Here is a 23,184-nt window from a genome sequence, read left to right on the forward strand (position 1 = left end):
CTGATTTTTCCCCTCCAATTGATTTGATCTTGACCTTTCTGAGATGGCCAACACAATGAGCAGTATGCGCACTTTTCAAACTCACCACATGGAATTCCTAATTTTATATCCGTCTTCAACTATGTATCTCAGCTACGTAACTCATAATGCCCTGGCACTGTTTACAAGTTTTAACATGGCAATTAGATTCACGTGTTCAGAGTCAAATTAAATCTCTGTCTACCTTATTCAAATCACATCCACAAACATTTATCCTGTCTAGTCTCAACCACTTTCCATCCCACAAAGCTGCCTGACGTGTCTCCATCAGAGAGCAGGCAGCCTGTCACCGGTAGGTGGCTGCCTCTATTGCTACTCTCATTCCGCCTACAAGCTCACCACTTTCTTTTTTTAACTTCACCTTCTCTCTTCAAATCTTTTGATATCAATGTTTCCCCTCCCAAGGTGGTCAATAGCGATTTATGTGTGTCTGTCTGTCAATGTCCAGCTCAGTGAAAAGTGGGTACTTGACCTGTAAGCAGCCCACACACAAATGTTGATTGAATCTAAATGCCTCGAATGTGAACAGTGCAAGTTCTTTTTATTGCCCCACTGTGGACTTTGCATTACTGTGGATAGTGTAGATGTCTTTTGTTGATAGATAGCTCCGTGACCTGTGTACTAAATAAATGTCCATAAGTGATTTTGAGAATGACTGCATTAGCAACTAGGATGACCATAGTTCATGCATATTTAGAATGGAAACCTTGAGAGATAGGCTTGAGAGAATGTGGAAAGACCCACAACGCCATATCTAATAGACCCCTCCTATATTGTGAACCATACTGAACTTCTCTTTCTGCTCCAGAAATTACCAGTTAATCTGTGCCATTCATAGACCATGTTTTTCCTCCTGAGTTTGTGAATTTTTAAAGGGAGCATTTTAGCTTTATTTTTTTTCTGCTTTCCAAACATATAAGGATTTAATAGGAATTAGGCAAACTTAAGCTCATACTATAATTTATTTTATTATTATTGACATTTATCAGATAACATCACTATTTCAATCTTTTAAGTGAGGAAAAACAAATAATATAAAATACATAATAAACTTTAACAAACTTAACCATACACAAAATACGGAATGATTGAAACTATGTTACATGGCTATTTTACAAAGAAGGCTAATAATACATTTAGATGAAGTTTATCATTGAATTTTGGATATTATATAATATTAAATATAGACAGTCAAAACAGTTACTTTTATAGAATCAATTTGGTATTTTACTATTAAAAATGAGTACTATGTAAATGAGTGCTTACAAAAATATTTTAAGCAAAAGCTGATCTATTCATATTTTTGCAGTTACAAAAATATATATTCTTCTGAAACTAGTAGATTTGCTTGAGGCATTAGATATTTAAATTCAAATGTATGATTTCTAAATACATCAACAACTTAGTATTCTTGACTATATAATATACAATTCACACATGGTATTAGAATATATTTACCTTATGAATAATGTAATTTTAAAGTAAAAGAAGCAAGTGACCCTTTTATATATAGGGATACAGAGACCTTATGACAATCTTTTTTATTATATATATATATAATAAAAAGATATATATATATATATATATATCCAATACACTAAATTCTGGTTGGGCCTTATTAAGTGAATTTCAAAACATTTGATGGATGATTATATGAATGGATAATACCATTGTCTGTGCCTAAAATTAATTACTAAATATTTGTTATTTCTGGTATAACCAGTATTTCTAGTAACTAACATTCTAAAAAAAATTGTCCCTTATAAGCTAATTCTTAGTGGTAAACCAGAAAAGCAGACTTGAGATTGACTGGATAGCGATGTAGTTTGAACCATGGCATGTCTCCCAAGCATCCGATATTAAGAGCTTGATACTCGGTGTAGCGCTATTGAGAGGTGGCGAAACATCTGGAGGATGGAGGTCAATGTGTGGTTCCTGAGCCTGTTGAAGGCTGCATGAGATACTGTGGAGCCAAAGTCTCTTATCTTTGTGACTCGGCTAATGAACAAAGTGCTTCTGGTCTGCTGTCCTCCTCTGCCGCGAGTTGCTAATCACAATGGGCTCAGCCGCAGGCTCCAGTTGGTTGTGGACTAGAACCTCTATCAACTTGAGCCAAAATAAACCTTCTCTCTTTGTAACTTAATTATCTCGGATGATTTGTCACAGTGATGACAAACAAAAACCAAGCTGGCTCGTGCAAATAGCATAGGAGCATCAGTGAACACAGGACAGCCCACAAGTTCACCTGTGGCCCAGGCAGCACTGATATCTGCAGCAGACATCATGTGGTCTGTCTAGAAACGACATGTCTCACATTTTTTCAAGCAAAGAAGACACCAAAATTATATATTTATAATTAATGTTCATAAAACTAAAAAAGTGGTTTATGTTATATGAAAACACACACACACACACACACACACACACAGGCATCTGTATATCATTATCAGACTTAGCAGACTTCAGAAACCTAAGCCAGTGAGAGAATAAACAGTTTTAAGTGAGGCAGACTTCCCACTAAGTGACCCCGGAGAGTCACACAGACTGAATGTACTGAAATAGACCTCCATACTTGCCAGGTGGTGCTCAGCAACAGCAATGCTACCAACAGTGACAATGGCAAACCATTAAAGTATCAAATAATTCTGGGACCAAGTATTAACCACTATGACCAGCATGAAATTGCAGCACCTAAGGAAAATGGTGGCCATTCTGTAAAACTGCTTTGCGGAGGCCATTCTTGGTAAAGCTGACTCATATTTCCTCCACCTGTTCTTCAGAGAAAAGATTTTTCTGAGGCTCTCCCCTAAAACTCCAAACATGCAAAAGGAAGAGTCTTTAGACTTCAGTTTTGCAGGAGCATTCATATGAAAACAGATTTTAAAAATTAAACTCCCTAAAAATTTAGAAGCAATTCAGTCAAATACAAAGCTGTAGTAGTTTGACTGTATTCCCACTAGGGTAGATTTCCAAGATTATTTTCAATTTTTTAAAGGGACAAATGACTTAAAAAGCAAGGTTATTAATTTAAGATTTTAATATTATGATTTTATAAAAACCTAAATGCCTGAGAAAACCCCTGCTTAGATGTGGTGACTCATATTGCACAGGACCACAGATGCTTGGACTTGTGTAAGAATACTTGATGGTTTGAGATAGAAACATGTGTGCTTTAAATAACCTTGCCTATAAAATCTACGTGTTCACTACAGGGAATTATTTGTTTAAGTGAGCTCCTTTTGAATTTATTTCTCATTGATTTTCTTCCCCATAAAGTTAGTATAGGATCAACTTCTTTTCATTCCAAATTGAGCTATTCAAAGTTAAAATCAATAGAGCCAGAAATATTGCCACCCCGAGTAACACACACTTTAGCGTCTTTGTTTCCTTCATAGGCCGTGTCTCACACTGTAATTGACTGACCTCACATTCATATGTAGCTAAAGCTGCCCTTGAACTCCTGGCAATTCTCCTGACTCTCTGTGTACTTGGATTACAGGCATGAGCCATCACTGGCTTAAAGGAAAGCCAGCATGGTTTAATATATGGTTTTACATGTGCTAGGCAAGCACCACTGTCCCACATTCCCAGTTCTCTCTTCCTTTTTAATTGAACATCTTGCCGCAAGAAGAGTAGCCAATGGATACACAGGGGGCTGAAGACACCAGAAAACTGTTAAAGGGAAGGAAAACAGCATGGCCCTGCAGAGGAGAATGTTGGTTTACAGAGGAGAAGCCAAACAAACCTGGAGCAGAAATCCTCATCCTCTGGCTGTCTCTAGAATAGGAAAATAGATATCTTTTCAGCTCTTCAAGTTTTTACAGAATTAAATTTTGTAATGTTAGACACAAAAGAGAAAAAGATTTAAGATAGTACATATGATTCAGTTCCTGTGATAAGATCTAAAATCTCTCAGTGGGTAGACCGGAGCCTATGTCCACACAGAGAAGTAGTAACACTAAGCAGGGTTTTCCCTTAGCTCATCAATAATCCCCAGCTGCAGAGGATAGTGCAACATTAAACCAAACTTCTAAACTCCCAAGGCCTGCTAAAACTCCAATGTCAAAAGAAGGTATATATTATGGTATTGAAAAATGATTACTTATCTATCGTAGGTTTTTTTAAGTGTTAACACTTTGAAAGTTTTACATAATGTCCCACTTCTGACTTGCAATTCATGTGGAGCCTCTTCAGTTATGAACCGGAAATGCCAAGAATATAGTTCTCGTACATAAAAGGCATCCCACATGATTTTTGCAACATGGCCCATATAATTAAATGACAATACATGTCATAAAACTCCAACTTTAGTCAGAAAGTAATTGTTAATATTCTAACACTTCTCACATAACAGATAAAAGCAGTGCCGTCATTAAGAAGATGGGTTTCCTATGTTAACTTAGGACTCCGCCATGTTCATAAAGTGAACTTGTGCAGGTCAATGGTTAGTCTTTGCTTTAGCTCAGCTGTGAAGTGCAGGTGGTGAGACAAGTTCAGCTTCCAGCCCTGCTGCGAGGCTATCTGAGGCAGGCACAGCAAAACGTGGGCTAGGCAATCAAAGGTGACATTTAGTTCACACTAACCTACGTCAGCTACGATTTTATTACAATAAAAATGGCAGTGATGGGTCTTATAATCAACCACTGGACATCTTTTAAAGTTAGTAAGTGCTGTGTACACCAATATGTTCAACTCAAAAGATAACCTTAACCACATTCTGTTATATAGGATGGATCCTTAAAATACACTAATTTATAAACACTGTAAAAGTAGATAACATGCCCAGGGGATAGAAGCATGCCCTGTAGCCCTTCTGTGCCTCTATGGGAACTGACTGAGGCTGGTGAGCACAGACCAGTAGAACAGTGTAAAGGGTCTGCTGGTTAGCTCTCCTTACTCACCAGACTTTGAGAGACTCTCTGACGCTACCACAAATATCAGAGCTTCAGGTTTGTGTGCCGATGATAGCAAAATATTAATTTCCTAAAAGTTATGGGTGTATGTCATAAATGCAAAGGTAGGTCATATCTTTATTAAATTCAGAATGCTAAGGCTTTTCTTTAGAAACTGATGTTGGTTTCCCTATGGTTGGTCACATACAGTTTTACTGAATAATGAAAAAAAATCTCAAGTTCTCTTGCTGAATAATTTTCACCTTAACTCATAGGATAAATATAATCCCATACCTCTGAAACACATTTTTTAAAAACTTAATATATCACTGGCAGTAAAGACAGCTTTTAATGATTGGCTGAAATTCATTATGAGATTTGTAAAGTAAAACTGAATAATGGTCTGTCAAAACTGTCATTAAAGAAAGGATTTCATGTGCTGAGCCCATTTCCATACACGGTTCTGTGCTGTATGTGCCTTTGGGTCAGTGATGGACAGCCTGTAGGAGACAGTTCCGATAGGCCAGACAGTCTACTGAGGCCATAGCCACCTCAGCTCATGAAAGTACCCTCCATGACATTTGTACAATGATAATGTCACCTAAAGGCACAATTTATTCCTATCATTAAGCAAAGCACAACTTTGCTTATCATAATCACAGTCATGCTGTTTTAATTATTCTTAAAGTTATATATCTAAAACCAATATCAATATATTTATGTGTTAAAAACAATGTTAGTATACCAACACAGAAGTGATAAATACAGCATATACTTTAGAATGGATACAGTCTATACCTTGGTTCCATAAATTATCAAGGTTCTTTTCTAATGGCCCTTTGAAAGACAACAAATAAATCTATTTTTCACATCTTACACATATAACCTGATAGACAAATACTCATGAAGGTGGATTGTTTTAAGGGTCTGATGTCTCATAGAAAGACTTCATATGGTTGACAGTTTCTTCCTCTGTGAAGGGTTGAGTTGTCCGATCCGCTTCTTATTTTCCATCTTCATTTGCGTCTTTCATTTCCCCAACCTGGCAACTTCCTGCCCCCAGCTGTCAGTGAGACTTCACCCAGTATTCGTGGCTCATTGGGGAGATCAGAAAAGCACCTGCCAGCCAGAGTGGTTACACAGCTGGAGCGTGTGTGACAGAGGTGAACGTACGTCTTGCCAAACCCTTGCCAAGAAAGGGAGGCATGTATGTCCTGGCTTCTCACATGTGCAGTTCTGAGTGGCACAGGTGGTAGATGGGACATCTGTAACTCCCCATCTACACTGCACTTAACCCTTCTGTAAGACTGTTTCCAAAGTGTGGTCATCATTTTTAGTGACATGCCTCTTCAAACTATCAATTATTATATCTGTCCATTGGGGAAGCTAAAAACAAATACAATAGAATTTAATGAATGAGCAAAGAGCCGAAATAGTTAATATTTTATCTCTGTATTTCCCTACAAATCCGAGCAGTAAAATTTGCCCAAATATGCATCTGTAATCTTAATGAGGCCAAACTGTCTGAAGCAACTTCTAGTTCCAGCACAAATACCCAAACCAAACATCAGCTATTTACGCCGTGAGAAACTTTACTTCTTAGATATGCATTTCTTTGTCTTGGGCAGAGAATGTTGACTTTGCCAGCATTTGGGAGCATCTGCCTCGTGGCTTGTAGAGATGCTTATTCTTCTCCCACTGGAGGTGGTGGCTCACACAGCTTGTACAGTCTAGAAAGGAAACAGGACAGTGTGACAATCACTTTCTACACTAGCCTTACATGAATATTATTATTGGTAGAAAAAAAAATACATCACCACTAACTTCTTGGCTCCGTCAGCCATTGTTACATTGATTCTCCCATAGAACATAGGACATGAGACCGCTTAATCTAAAACTTGGGTCCTGTGAGTTTGGAAATATGTCTCTTTTCTTTGTGCACGTTTCAAAGGCTGCTCCTTTGATGGCACTATCTTTTCACGGGAGTTCTCAACTGTTCCAATGCCACACCCTGTTTGTACAGCTCCTCATATTGTGGTGGCCCCCAATTATAAAATTATTGCATTGCTACTCCATATCTATGATTTTTTCACTGTTGTGAATCATAATTTGAACATCTGATAGCAGGAAAACTGATATGTGGCTCCTTGGAAGGGTCAATTGACCCTAAAGAGGTGGTAACCCACAGGTTGAGAATCTGCTGTTTTGGAAGCTATTACTCTGCTCCAGTCTGTCTGTCTGTCTGCTTTGCTGGTAGTAATGTCTTTCCCCTGAAGTGTCAGAGGCAGTGTCATTATGATAATTAACCCCTTGACTACCATAGCTACCTTTCCCGAATATAGTCTCTATCTCACAGGGATCTCCAGATTTTCTAGAATCTTTGCACATTTACCTCTATATGCGAGATATCTGATATGTGATGCCACAAGGATGTTAGGACCCGCAGGCTGAGAACCACTAATCTAGAGAGATGAGCGGCTGAGCTAATGTGTGTGGCTCTTGGATCTACCTGTTTTCCTTAAGAGGAATTAAGTTGACACTCATCCTACTGTGAGTATATGTATAAGCATATATACATGATTGTGTGTGTGTATGTGTGTGTTTTGTTGGGGGTGTTTATGAGTCCTGAGGATTGAATCCAGGGCTTTCATACTTTTTAAGCACATGCTCCACCACAAAGTTGAATAGAACTTAAAAGCATTGCTAGTCACTATAGCAAACTATAAATTTCCTCTGTCTGAGACACAAAATACCATACCAATTCTAAACCAGTGGAGAGAAATGAAGATGATTTAATGCCAAATTGTAAGTCTGATTGGCAAAATGAACTTTATTGGTCTGGAGGCCAAAAGTTACTGTTTTTGCAGGATTGAAAAATGTGACTGGTGCCCCATAGGTTATCTCCACCGAGGAGGAGAATACCGAAAGGCTTGTTTTGTCCTTCCTGAAGAAGAGAACACATTAAATTGAGCTGATGTAGTTTGAAGATTCTTCTGCAGCCTGAGCACAAGATTCTGTTTCAAACTCCCTCCTGGGGCTGGGGAAACAGAACAATCAGAAGGTCCTTTTCTCTCTCAATTTCTATCCTATTTCCATGGTACTTCTGCCCAGTAAGTGACAAGGCCAGAGATGGGAGGGTGGGTAGAGAAGTCGTACCCCTCACATTCTATTGTCTGATTTTGTCTGTTTGTGCCCAGCGTGTCCAATACTGGCAGAGAGATGAATCTTTGAAATGTCTGCCTTGCAAATTGGCGCAGAGGCTACTCCCTGTGGTCACCAAATGCAATAATAGCTCTGGCTACTGCAGGTCTGGGAAACCTCTGTTTCTTGAGGCTTCTTGGAAGTGACTCAGGGTTATTTGAGTTCAGGCTCATGTAACAATGGAAACTTGACAGCTCTGGGAGTTTAGCAACAGCTGGTGTGTTTTGGAAGTGATACAGGTAAGGAGTTGGGCTCTAACCCTGCACCAAGGCTTCTGCTTTTGGAAACTAAATTACTGGTGTGTGTGTGGGGTGGTTGCCAACAGCAGAAGCAAATATACATCAGTGTGTGTTCGCTGAGTTAACACCAAGAACAATAAGTAAACTAAGCATATGGAGTTAGGTTGGGAGGTTTGAACTGAATAAACTCCTAGGTACACATGACTCCCTGAAGCTCCTAAGAATGAATTTTCCAGAAATATTTTGCCAGCTTTGCTGGTGGATATTTTGGTTATGAGTACTAAATGTGTCTTCCACATTATTGTCTTTTAGGGAAGTGATGGCTCCTGTCAGAAGGGATCCTATGCCCCATGAGCCTGTATAGTCTGTATCTCCACAAACTGCCTCTCTTCCCCTCATCTTCCCCCTCCTCTTTTCCCTCCCTTCTCTCCTGTCTCTTGTGCTTTCTAAGCAAAGATGCTAATGCTGAGTTCTGTGCACAGTCGCACATTGCTCCTTTAGGGCCGCAGTCACTTCTGTATTGAGCTTCTGTTTTCCAAGGGGCACCAGTAAAACACATGGTATTTACTCAGTAAATATCTACAGAATGAGTGAAATAGTAAATAGAAATTCGAAATGATTTTTATTTCTCTCTTGTTATTCCCCTGTACATCATATCAATTTTATAGCTGGTTCATTTTATTATGTTTCATCTCAAGTGTTTTAAAGATAATCCAATAGAGAAAAAGCTTGAGTTCATCAGTGGTTTGCTGTCTTATGTTCAGCCGGAATATTGCTTTATTGACCGGGTGCTAAAGCTTTATCCCAGCCCTGCTGTTCATTAGTGTTCAACGGCTCTAGCTGAAAACACCTTGCAAAGCTATTACCTTGTTTTCTTACTGGAATTTGAACACTTCAGTGGGTCTATTACACAAATATCCCATGTCTGCTCATGGTGCTGGAGAGAATGGGTTTGTGTGTGTGTGTGTGTGTGTGTGTGTGTGTGTGTATGTGTGTGTGTGAAATGACTCTTTAGCAATAGAAAGCCTCAAGACTAAGCACCTAAGAATGACAATTAACAAGACTAGAGTATTATACAGAGTTAGGAGTCAGCACTAGAAATACATGCAGCTACTACATGGCGGTCCCATCCATTTTCACCGGGGAAACATGGTTTCTCTTTGAAAGCACGCATACCTCCCAAGTAGGTTATCGATATGAAGTATAAATGGCTGGAGTCACTTCCCTCTCTCTGCTCACCATGTTATAAGCAGAAACAAAGAACATCTTGCCTGAGACAGCACTTGAGAAGCCTACTTTTGGTTAAAATGCCAACATGTAATCGTGATCAAATGTCTAAGTAATTATTTAACACTGCCCCACTTCAAGATAGATAACAGCTTACTCTAATCATAGAAACCAAATGGAAAGCAGTTTTCTATGCTCATTCACTTCAAAAGTAAGTGAGAACTTTCTTATAATTGGTGGACTGTGAATATTTGATATCCCCAACAAAAAACTCTGATTAATTCATCCGTCTATCCAATCATTCATTCACATTGTCTTGAAATAAATTCAAATATTTGAAGTCACTATGTAGTTACTGTTAAAATGAATATATAATCTCTGTATCCTGAGAACTCATATTTGGTTAGGCAGAGAACCCTCTAATAATCCATGGCTACATGATATAGAAAGGGGCATTATCATGTGACACCCAGGAAGACTGACAAGAGCTACTCAACTGAGACTCAAAGCAGAAGATTACATGCAAGCTGGGGTTTCAGAGTTTTCCATAACAGTAGAGGCAAGGGCATAACAATCTCAGGAGTAGTAGAAAGGGTGGATGGACTGTTGATACATATTAATTATATTTTTGAGTTGAATTTTTGTAAACTTTATTTTTTTTTAAATTCACTTTCAAAATAAATAAGGTCTGTTTCTTTCTGAGAGCGTCCATTGATCCCCTCATCAGACTTCACCACTGAGTGTTTTCCAGAGTGAGCTCACAGTCAGTGTCAGTAGGACACTGGCCATGACTGACTCTGCTAGAAGCCAATAAGCCCCCAGGCAAGATGTAGACGTGGTACACTTACCTTGGGGCTGACTGAGGAGTCCGGTCTCTAACCCCCAAGTTCTTAGCTGTGTTCTGAACTCTTGCACCCTGAAAGTCAGTGAAATCAATAATATAGTAAGAGTTAATTCAAATAAATCTGAGTTTAGAGGCATTATTTTAACAGTGTTTGATATCAAGGGCCATTAATAAGAAATACATAAAAACACTATATGAAAGGTTTTTTTTAATTAGTGCTATTATGAGTTAAAATATACTGTTCCAAATACTTATTATTTATCTTATAGCCTTAGCTCATTCAAGAGTTTAATAGCTTCTCATTTATTCCCATATCTTATATCTTTTTACACATTTCAGAAACAATAACTTAAAACATTAAAAATAGAACATGGCCATGTTATTAACACATGTTAGCCCCAAACACTTTCATGGAACATGAGTCAAACCTGCATCTCTTCAGATGGACATGTAGTTTAAATGTAATAACGTTTTGTAAGAAAGCATCTTCTAAATATCTCACCAGCAATTTCTAGATAAGCTACATCAATGTTGATTTATGAAATGTAAAAGTTTTGTCTCAAAGTTGGTGGTAAAAAAACAATGTTTTTCCCTGTGGTAAAAGGGAACCCATGACCAGAAATTTCAGAAATGAAGTTACAACCACTGTTTAGTTCCTAATGAGTTCCCAATTGAACCAAAGATGACTGTTTGCTTCTAGGAACAGAGAAAGGAGAGTAACTAAAACAACAACAACAACAAAAAAAACTTTAACATGTTCTAAGTACCCACTGCATCCAATATTGCCCTAAATAAAGTTGCAAGAAGAGGCAGTGAAAACTCAAAGAATAGATTCTCTCAAAATAAAACTAAGAAATGAAAACAAGTCTAGAAAAACAGACAGGCAAAAGGACATAGAAAATAAATTATGGAATGGTAATCATTCAGTCTTTTTCTTTTGAAGACACTAAATACTTAAGAAAGTATTTGCAAGAACAAAATAGATTTCTACACACTTTACCACCCCTCCCTGAACTGTGGTTGATGAAAGCCATGAGTCAGCCCAAGCATATGGCCATTGTTTGTGGCATATCAACCTCAGGTCACACCACTTGCTCCAGGAAGGCTCCTTTTCTGGTCTGGGATCCTTTGGTGCAGAATGTCATGTTGCACTTTGTGATCATGCTTCATGTTCCTGTGACAGCTGCTCAGAACCTTCCAGAACCTTCCTTTGACGACCTTCATACTTTGAACAACTACTGGCCATTAGTTTGTATAGTGTCTTGGTGTGGATTTGTATGTAATGTTCTTATCATTAGAGGGAGGAAATGCTGCTTTTACAAAACAAGAAAATCAAAGGAGTGACACCAAGATCTTCTGTGTTCATCACATTTGGAGATGTATGCTGTCCTTGTGTCTTACCACTTGTGACATTACTTGGACTCATTTCTAATGGGGCAACTCCTGTCATGCCATCACTCTTTGTAGGCTTTACCAAGAAGCTTAGACTACAGGACTGTAAATACTGAGTCTCCATCAGAGTTCTGCATAACACTTCAGTTCCCAATGGTGGCATATTAATACTGTGATGGAATAGCATTTTTTTCCAAGATGAGTTATCTATTTCCCAAATACTTTAAGTGAATATCTAACTCAGCTGTAACTCACAGACAATGATTAATGTCATTCTGAGGTATGATATAAATATGTTTCTTTTTTCTCTCTCTCTCTCTCAAACAGTGATGGTATTGAATACTAGAAGGTCCCCCCTCCCCTGGTTCATCACTGTCCCCATTGGGACACATGATTGTATTTTGGTGCCTACTTCTGTCCACTGCCCAAAGGCCTATCTTATTTTCAGCCTCAGATGGTAATTCTGAGGTGAGAACTTTCAGCTCAGGGTGTTGTACACATTTCATCATGACATGAAAGACTTTGGGAGATCATGAAAACAAGCAGGGCCTTCAATTCCTCTTTTTTCTTGCCTCCTCTACCATAATCTACTTCCCAGGCCTATTAAATTGTCTGTAGTTACTAGAAGTACCACACATCCTTTGTTTTGTTACTGCTAGGAGACACAGACCATTTTTGTTTTTATGTAGCCATTTCCTATGAGTTCAGGTCCCTTGGATGAGGGGTCTGTACTATTTTCTCCTTGGCCATGCTTGCTAGGCATGGCTTACCCAATGTCATGTGCCTAGACAAGTGCCATACCTGATAAATGACCAAAGCCAAACCAGATCCTAGGAAACATCTCTCCTAAGACAGAAGTGTGACTTACCTGTTTCCTCATCACATCTGTGGCCTGCATAATGTACCGAGGAGGGAGTCCATGGCTTCTTGCTAGAGTGATGGCTTGCTCCAGCGTCACACTCAGGGTACACCTGTGGGCCAAGGTAATGGAAGTCACAGTCAGACTCACTGATCTACTCCTAGAGAAATCAGAACTACCAGTGTCATCAGAAACCAGCCAATGATGGAATTTCTGTTTTAAAAAAATAGGCCATAGGGCCTTATTTGTGATAACCAAAAGCTGTAAACAACCTAGATGTCCCACATCTGGATACAAAAAGGATACGGAAGAAAAAGATACAAAAAATGTGATTCATTTACACAATAAGATAATATTCATCTATTAAGAACAAGGGCATCATGAGATTTGAAGGGAAATGGGTGGAACTAGAACATACCATTCCCAGTGAGGTAACTCAGACCCAAAAGGACATGCATGGTATGTACTCACTGGTAAGTGACATTAGCTAAAAAGGTACAGAATATCCAGGATACAATCCACAGAACTCAAGAAGGACCAAAGTGAAGATGTTTCAATCCCACTTGGGAGGGAGAAGAAAGCAACTGGGTGGGCCAGGGAACAGAGAGGCGAAAAGGAAAATATGATCAAGTATGGGGGTTTAGAGGCAGGAGAAAAGCCTTGAGGGCCAGCAGAAAGAAGGAAAACAGGCAACCTCAGTAGGTGGGAGGCAGCAGAGACCCTCTAGAATATACCAAAGATCTGGGAGGTGAGAGACTCTTGTGACTCAGAGGGAAGGGCCTTAGAGGACATGCTCTACAGTAGGAAGACAGGATTTGTAGAGCCCACCTCCAGTAGATATTAAGTAGAGGGATGGGGTTGCCATCCAACAGTCTAAAACTCTGACCCAGAGTTGTTACTGTCTGAAAGAACTACAGGGACAACAATGGAGAAGAGGCTGAGGGAAAGAAGGTCCAATGACAGGCCCCGATTGGGATCCAGCTCAAGGGGAGGCTCCAAGACCTGGCACTGTTACTATGGTGTGTTTACAGACAGGAGCCCAGCATGGCTGCCTTCCACGAGGCCCAACAAGCTGCTGAAAGAGTCAGATACAATACTCATACCCAACCAATGGACAGAATCTGGGGATCCCTCTGGTTAAATTAGGGAAAGGTTGGACACAGCTGAGGGCAACTCCATAGGAAGCCGAGCAGCCCCAACTAACGTGGACCCCTGAGATCTCTGATACTGAGTCACCAGGCAGGTAGCATTCAGCAGGAAGCAGCTGATATGAGAGCTCCTGACATGTATACAGCAGGGGGCTGTCTGGTCTGGCCTCAATGAGAGAAGCACTTAACCCTCAAGAGACTTGAGGCTCCAGGGAGTGGGAAGGTCTGCTGGGGTTGGCGTGGAGACATCTTGGAGATGAGGGTTGGGAGGCAGGAAGAAATGGGATAAGGAAACATCAGAGGGAAGACCCAGAGGGGGATAACAACTAGACTATTAAAGATTAAATATAATAATAATAATAATAATAATAATAATAATAATAATAATAATAATAATAGTTTGATAGAACTAACAGTGAAAAAAATAGGACACAGGATCACATGACTGGGGATATATGACAAAGAATTTAAAATTAAAATTAGCCTATCATTGTGAAGTATGTATAAAAACTTCTTTTCCATAGAAAACTGAATAATCATATTTATAATACAAATATTTGTTTACCCTGCCCAATAAGCAACTGGAGAAGTGACCTCCTCATAATCATCACTGAGAATTCCTCTGAATTCTTCACATGCTAATGGTCTGAAGTTACATAATTAACTTCTAGTTAGACATGATGTTCTCAAGGACAGCATCTGAGTTGATTCGAATTGTTCTGCACATTGTTTTGCATGGACCTGTAGGCCGCTGAAGGCCAGCCACTGTATCTAACGGATCATGTAAAGAGAAAATCAGTTTCATTTAATTGTCTCCTCAACAGCTACAGCTCTTTGTCCTCAGTAAGGTGTCCTCTGCTCTAATTTTGAATCTGCTGACCCCAACAGCTTAATCAATAATGCTCATTCCTCCCGCTGAATGAATCTAAAGAAAGAGAAGTCTCAGCTCTGTTTTCAGGTCTGAAGACATGTCTGCAGTTTCCCGACAAAGCATGGCTCCCTCTTCTTCTGTGAACACAGGCACAGTGAGGGTCTTTGTCATCAACCTTCCTAATCACCTTACACTGATTACTCTTCATTGCACAAGCTGTAAATTAGCAACACGGCAAAAACTGCCTGCAAGAGACTTGAATAGATTTTACTTCAACTGGGCCAACAGTGTAGTCAATTGTACACACTGAACAGGGACATCAAGCGATACCTCTTTTATCTGCCTCTCCCTACCTAACTGAGCCTCTGCTTACCCACATTAATTAGTACTGGCTGAGCTGCTGTTGCTATATAGCCCAGGATGACCTAAAACTCAGAGCAATCAAAGTGCTGGGGTCATGGATGTCTGGCTAAGAGGCACCTATTTAGAACCAATGAGATATTACTTAAAGAAAAACTGAACTTCAAATGGGTGTGCATGTTTTTTTCCCCTAGCCAATCCAAACAACAATAAAATGCTCAGTATATTTTAATGAAGTTTCAGGATTAACTAAATAATTTAAAAAGTGACTTTGGTTTTTTTGTTTGTATATTTTGCTTTGAAAGAAACAATTATTGGATATACTGTCTGTTTCCAATTAAGGCTTCTGGGCTCCTCAGGGCTGGTATTTCCATATACAGCATCAGAATCACAGCATCTTAAGGGAAGCCAAGAACTGTGCTCCTAGCTCTGAGGGCAATAGGCTTTTATTTGCCCCATTGGCTCTCAACTCGTTCACCTGAATGTCAGGTGGTAAGACCCAGCATTTGACTCCTTGTATTTAAGACTCCAACTCCTGAAAGATGCATGTGCATTTCCCCTAGTGAATAAAGACATATAAACCCACTGCTGGGATTTATGGGGCACCATTTGGTTGTACAGGTGTTTTGGTTACCAGAGGGGCTGAGCTTAAAAATCTCAGGCAAGAATAAGAAAGTCCATCTGAGAGGCCAGGAGCTAAGTAAATCCTACTCATGATGAAATTTCTTGCGTGACTAAAATTTTTCCTTCTGGAAAAAATTGTACTTTAAATCATGAACAAAATTTTTGTATATGTGTGTGTGTGTATTTCACTATCTTAGGAAAATATGGGCCTTCAATTTTGTAGCTCCTTTTAGTTGCTATTAAAAATCAAACATCTTAAGTAGGCTTATTTTTTCCTTTGTTGGCATGAAGTAATTTAACATTAAGATTGTACATTTATATTATGTATTTTAAAAGTAAATTATCGATGTCACAGAGTAGTTTGTGTCTCCATCATAAATGGCAGAGAAATGCAATGAAGAAAGCCGCAACATGACCCCACAATAAGATGTTCCAGATGTGGACCCTGCCTTACACTTGTGAAGACATGCACTTGGTGAGGTGTCAAACACTAGAGGAACTGCTAGTTCCCTATAGAAACAAAAACAAGACAACAGACCTGTGCTTCCAGTTAATGTATGTCCAGCCATCCTCCACTGAAAATAGAGCCAACTCATTCCTATTTTACCCACACTTAAAATGATAAACTATAGCTAATGTGTCCAACTTACTTTGAAGGACAGTTTAATTTAGGAGTGTGTGTGTGTGTGTGTGTGTGTGTGTGTGTGTGCATTCATATGGAGATCTTGTGTGTTGATAGTTAAGAGCCTTTCACCTTGAGTTTTGTTTTGAAGTAGATCTTCTCCCTGAGACCCGAAGTTCCTTTAGGGTGTTGCCTGAACATCTGTCCTGAGGGACTCACAGGTCTTCACTTTCCCAGAACTGGGTTTCCAAGTGCACTCAGCACAACAGCCACAGATTTATGTGGGTTCTTGGGGTTGAACTCGGGTCCTCGTGTTCAGACAGCAAGAACTATCGTAACTGAGCATCTTCTCAGCACCAAATGCTGAGGCGTGACTTCATTCACTCTGGGCTACACTGTGTGTCCATTGTGCACCAAGTACCAAGCTGACAGAAGAGCCTATCTGCTTCCATGTTAAAAAGCCTTCGGTTTCTAAACCGCTGGCTTGAAATCATCCTTTTTTGGGTTCTTAGAAGAAACCTGACTGTGTAGAGACATGGTTCCTTTTTCAATTGCACAATGTAAAATATTTGAACTGCAAAAGGCTCCATATCTGCTAATTTCTTCACCCCTCGGCCTTTTCAGTCATAATGTATAGTCTTGGATATCATTTTTATGGCTGCTGATTATTTCTAGAACTGAGCTAGAGAGAGCTGAGCTAGGGCAGACTCAGGATAGCTCGAACTGAATTATTTAGATGATTCATAGTTGCTGCCACGTGGTGGTATGGGATTCCTATTTTCTGGTACAGCTATGGCTTCCAGAGCCTTCTTTCCTGCTTGACCACTGCACAAAAATCTTTCTATGTCAAAAAGCAGATGCAGGAAATATGAGCACATCTTGCTCCTTATGACTGGAAGTACGTGTGGTCAGAAGAAGCAAGGTGGAAATAAGACAAAGCCTGAATCTACCTGTAATAACATTCAAAGGGACAGGGCTTAGTCTGTGTGCTATGGAATTTCATAAGGATTTAAATTAACAAACAAAAAGTGTACAAGCCATTAGCAGTAATATAGTTCTGCTACAAAAATGCTTTTCTGAGCTCCCAGTAATTCAAATTAGATCAGTCATGCTAGAAGCTAGAGCAAATTTTCTATTCTCTTCATAGAAAAATTATATCACAAAATTATCATAATTTGCTAGGCAATCAAAGGCAGCGCCATAAAAATTGGGAGACAAAAGGATGGAACTGGGTCACACAATAAACCTGTTCCAACTTCTGTAAAAGTTGTGCATTTCAGCATTTAAGACTTTCCATTTGTTCTTGCTCTGATACTTGGTAAATACTGACTTTCATTTCTTTTAATGTCTTCTCATTTTTCCTAAAGAAGGCACTTACCTTCATACCCACCCTTACAGGCTCAAAATGATAACATGAACAAACAAACAAACAAAAAAAACCCCCAAAACCTCGAGGCCTTCTGCATATTTGGTCACTTGCAATAATCACAGACAAAGGCACTGGCTTAATTCTATCTTCAAACACTCCAAGGTCTATTGACTCATTTACTATCTATTCAGATTTGAGTACAACAGTCCCACAGAGACACGTGTGTTAAACTGAACACTTGCGGGCATGCTGCACCTTCTTTGGGTCACAGTGGTGGTGCAGGAGTCAGAATAGTCTGAGGTGGGACCCAGTGTGACTGATGGGTACTGTAGTGAACCCCTTTTCTCTCAGTGCAGACAGGGACAGAGGTGTTGAGGTTTGGGTTGTCAACGAATCATTTGTAACGTCTCTCAGGGCCAGTATTAAAATCCTGTGTGTGTGTGTGTGTGTGTGTGTGTGTGTGAGAGAGAGAGAGAGAGAGAGAAAGAGAGAGAGAGAGAGAGAGAGAGAGAGAGAGAGAGACAGAGAGATAGAGAGATACAGACAAACAGATAGATATTCAGCTGTGTGTGTATGTATGTGTGTGTGTGAGAGAGAGACAGACACAGAGATATTCAGGTCCTGGCTATAACTCAATACAACAAATTTAACACATGGAAGACCAGATTTATGGTAAACATTTCTAGGTTTGTAGCCACAGTTTGTATTAAACAGTATCATGTGTCTTCTAAAACACATTAATCAGATATAGAAAGTACAACTCTTAAGGGGGGGTGTCTCAGTACTTAATTTCACACATTTGAAAAATGGTAAGTGACACTGAACACTAGTTTAAAAACCCCGTTCTGTGTTGGAGTGTATATGTAGAACTCAAAACTATGCCTAAAATATCCACCCCCACCCCAGAGTTATGAGTGTGTATTGATGGCTCAAATGTACCCTGAGCAATGGTTTGTCAGTATTTGATGCACCCTCAGTCACTGAGACAAGGGAAAGAAAATTCTCCAAGGGCACAGCATCTGACCGAATCTGAGGACACCTGGGAAAACATGAAGTCTATCCTATTTAGCTTTTGATTTATATTTAGAACCTTACAGATCAAGACCTTAGAAAATGAAATCATTACCCCTTTCCATTCAGTGGGAGCCTTAGTTATTTCTCTTTTCATTAAAAGCTGAGTCACTTTGTTGAAGTGTCTTTTGGGAACACATTGTTCGGAAGTGAATTGTCTGTGCTTCTTGTTGTTGCTTTCTTAGGCGGTAGTTACCCCAGCACTCAAATTGTGGGCAAGTGGTCAACACCTATTTCAGCCCCTGGATAATGAAGAGGGGCAGGGCATGGGGACATGAGCCACTCTGGTGACTCATCACACGACAGCTATGGACACACCAGTGCTTCTTTAATAGGTGTGAGGCACTGCTGGTCACATGATTTCACATATTCCTGAGCATCCCCTGTCCTTCTGACCCATTAATTTTTAACAACATTTGGGCTAAAGACACACTTCAACCTGTTATAGATATGTAAGTGCTCAGTTTATAAATCTTTCTCTTCGACTTTCCTTAGTGTTTTTTCTTTTGACTGTAATAAAAAGATCAATGAACCAGCTATAGTAGAGGTTCACCAACATGAGAAAGGAGGCATAAAAATTTATTAAGGACACAGGTTAAAAAGATTTTTAAAACATGGTCCAAATATTGCCATTTTTCATTTCCTTTTTCTTTTTATTGGATATTTTCTTTACTTACATTTCAAATATTGTCCGCTTTCCCAGATTCCCCTCTGAAATCTCCTTATCCCTTTCCTCCTCCCCCTGCCTCTATGAGAATGTTCCTCTATCCACCCTCCCACCCCCTCCCATCTCCTCGACCTGGCATTCCCCTACACTGGGACATTGAGCCTTCACATGGCCAAGGGCCTTTCCTCTCCCTGATGCCCAATAAGACCATCCCTCTGCAACATATGTGGAAAGAGCCATGGGTCCTTCCATATGTACTCTTTGGTTGGTGATTTAGTCTCTGGGAGCTCTGGTGGATCTGGTTGGTCGATATTTTTGTTCTTCCTGTGGTGTTGAAAAGCCCCTCAGCTCCTTTAGTAATTTTTCTAACTCCTCCATTGGGGGGACCCTGTTCTCACTCCAATGGTTGGCTATGAGCATCTGACTCTGTATTTCTTAGGCTCTGGCTGAGCCACCTCAGGAGACAGCTATATCAAGCTTCTGTCAGCATGTACTTCTTGGCATCCACAATAGCATCTGGGTTTGGTGACTGTATATAGGATGGATTCCCAGATGGACCCTTCTCTGTTCTACACTTTGTCTCTGTATTTCCTCCTCTGAATATTTTGTTCCCCCTTCTAAGAAAGACTGAAGCATTCATTCTTTGGTCTTCCAACTTCTTGAGCTTCATGTGGTCTATGGATTGTATCTTGGGTATTTGGAGCTTTTGGGCTAATATCTACTTATCATTGAATGTATACCATGTGTGTTCTTTGTGATTGGGTTATCTAACTAGTTCCATCCATTTGCCTATGAATTTCATGAAGTCATTGTTTTTAGTAGCTGAGCTACCCAATTCTTCATAAGAGTTGGAATAACATAAACCCAGGATAGCAAAAACTATTCTCAACAATAAAAGAGCTTCTGGGGAATCACCATCCCTGACCTCAAGCTGTATTACAGATCAATCGTGATAAAACCCAAATGGTATTGGTACAGAGACAGGCAGTTAGATCAATGTGATGTAGGCTTTCTACAGTGTAGTCTGATTCCTGGTACTTAGTAGGTATTCAGTACATACTTTTTAAAAAAAATCATTCAAGCCCCTAGTAAGTACCAAGTATTTAAGCACTCCTAAAAACACGAGATTAATTTCTTTACAGTCTGGAACTGGCATCTATTTGTAAAAAGGACCTGATCCTTAAATCTATCGAGAAATGTGGCAGGTCCATTGAGAAGATACTACATATTGGCAAAATCAGTATCTGGTTTCCCTTAGAGCATATGAGTAAGATTTGGTTTCCTTCCCTCCAGATATAATCATTGTCACCCTCAGCATGTGCAAGTTAACATTTCTAGGTGAATTATCTTTCTACTTGGAATATTATATAAGTATTAGTGTATTGATTAGTCTTACATCAACTCTGTTGAGAAAAGGTTGCTGTGAGCAAACCTCACTGGCTACAACACAGCTGCTATGCAAAGCTGTCACCTCTCTGCTTTGAGTCACTTCACCTAAAAGCCTAACCCCCCCCCCCATTCTTCTTCCCAGGATTGAATGATTGAATTGCTACAGCCCAGCCTCCCTGGAAGGCTCCCTTGTTAAGACTAAGTGCAGGGAAGGTGAGGCCTCTCAAGTCTCTCCCCCACTCCCCCTTAGTGGAGTTTAGAACACCCACAGTAAAGTTCTACAAATGGCCTTTTATATTGTCAACAAATGAACAAAAGTTCACACCTGCATCTTTTCACTTCCTAAATTTTCATCTCTATTCTAATGGTTTTTCTTTCTAGGAATGAAAACTTCCTCTATTTGAATTCGGGGGGGGGGGGTGTTGTTTTAAGCGACTTTCTCTGATGTTGCAAGGGAAGGTTCTGAAAATAAACACTAGCCAGGTGTGGCATTTTGTGTTCTTAGGGTACCCCTCCCTTACCTGCCTATGATAAATCCTTACTGTGATTCCTCATAGTTCCTGCAGTTTCCTCCTCTTGGTAGGAAACGTTGAACAGCTGCATTTTATGGGCTGAAGGTTACAGCCCAGTGATGAATGCTTGCCTAGCCTGAGTGAGGAATCTGGGATCTGTCACAGTGAGGACCTAGGGTCTGCCAACAGTATATTAAAAATGGAAGAAAAAAAGAAAGAACAGCCAGATGTGCTTCAACTTTCTAACTTGCAATAAGGGGATGGATTTACTATCAAAGCCACAGATGTGAGCCAGAGTGCCCGCAGTGGCGAGGTCCTCCGCCCATGTGTTTGTGTACGCTTGTTTACTCTTTACCAGCCCACTGTAAGAGGAACTCACCATCCACGGCTCATCCTTGAGGCTGTAAGAGATCCCAGCATCCATAATTCAACAAGCACAATCTTGGCTCTTGGCCCCGCCCCCAGAATTTGTATTTTATGTGCATTGTTTTGGTACAGATGCATCCAGGAAGCTCAAATTGCTTCCTGATGGATGTAGACCTCGTCCTATTAAACTGTGCTTAGGATTAGAAGAAAACCCGCTCTGAAGCATGCTCAGGCGCATCGGCTGTAAAGCAATCAAACACTGAGGATAAAGAGACATGGTAATGTGTCCCTTTCAACCAGGGAATTGTATTCTGCTGTAGAAAACGCACTGTTCTGTGCAAATGTTCCACTCCCTCAATGATCACACTTGCTCTGACTTCTAATTATATTTAATCATGGCGCACAGTGCACCACTGTTCAAAGCACCCTATTGAAGAAACCAATTTGTTCTTGCTGCATTGCTCTCGTTCGCCTCCTTGCTTTTATTACCTTACACGGAGGAAAATTGTACACCTGGGGGCAAAGGCAGCATGTTAAACACCGATCAATGCCCAAGAGGCTCTCCAAAGTCAGAACCTCTGCAACATGAACATGGAAAAGCCAAATGCCGGCCTATTGGTATTTCTCACCCCCTTCACCGTTAGCAATACTTCTGTGACAAATAAAAAGCTTGATGAAATTACTACGCATCAAAGGGGATTTCAGAATGACAGTACTTATGTAATAGAATCCCGCTTCTTAATGAAGCATGCAAATGCATTTTTGTGGGAAAAAAAATTCCAAACTAAGTCAAATTAGGCCACTGTTTTTTTTTTTTGTTGTTGTTGTTTGTTTGTTTGTTTTCTTTGGTTTGTCTGTTTTCTCCAGAGGCAACCTCTGGGCACCTACTAAGGTTTTCAGCTTTATCACTTGACTCTTGTCAAACAGACAGGTCTGGTGGAATCTGCTATGATGTCTAGATTGGATCCTCAGAGGGCTGAAAGGTTAGTGGATCAGCAAAGACAGGACAGGCAGAGCCCAGCACTGTGGAAAACAAGGAAGCAGAGGGCAGGCATGAGGAACAACAGCTAGGGCAGGATCCTGACAGCCCTGATAAATTGAGTCCTCCACCCCCTCTACCCATCTTAAGGCCAAAATGCAACGGTGTTTAAGGGTGTTTAATATCCCAGCACTGCACAGGATATTAAACAGGAAATTCTCATTAAAGATAAAGATATCTTAGATTACAACTTCCAACACAGAATCTAGATATTTTTCATATGTATCTTTTTTGGTTTTGTTTTGTTTTGGTCTGTTGGTTCATGACAGAGTTTCTCTGTCTTGGAACTTACTCTGTAGACCAGGCAGGCCTTGAACTCAGAGATCTGCCTGTCTCTGTCTCTGTCTCCCAAGTGCTGGGATTAAAGTGTGCCACCACTGCTTGGCCTCCATATACCTCTTTAAGCTTAAGCTTAAAAGAAAATTGGACACAGTACTACCTGAGGACCCAGCT

The 23,184-nt window shown here is 40.0% G+C and overlaps 1 protein-coding gene across 4 annotated transcripts in view; it reads right to left on the bottom strand.

The window, feature by feature from the left end:
• Positions 1-2,320: 2,320 nt before the first annotated feature.
• PREX2 (phosphatidylinositol-3,4,5-trisphosphate dependent Rac exchange factor 2) overlaps positions 2,321-23,184 on the bottom strand; it is a 253,206-nt gene continuing 232,342 nt past the window's right edge. For all 4 annotated transcript variants that reach the window (XM_080938801.1, XM_080938800.1, XM_080938802.1 and 1 more), the window contains 3 exons: positions 12,703-12,805; positions 10,447-10,514; positions 2,321-6,661 (listed from right to left, as the gene is read on the bottom strand). In XM_080938801.1, the coding sequence (XP_080794927.1) occupies positions 6,616-6,661; positions 10,447-10,514; positions 12,703-12,805 (217 nt within the window). In that variant the 3' untranslated portion in view covers positions 2,321-6,615. The remainder of the gene's footprint in view (positions 6,662-10,446; positions 10,515-12,702; positions 12,806-23,184) is intronic.

The sequence above is a fragment of the Micromys minutus genome, assembly GCF_963924665.1.
Source record: "Micromys minutus genome assembly, chromosome: 26".
NCBI lineage: Eukaryota > Metazoa > Chordata > Mammalia > Rodentia > Muridae > Micromys > Micromys minutus.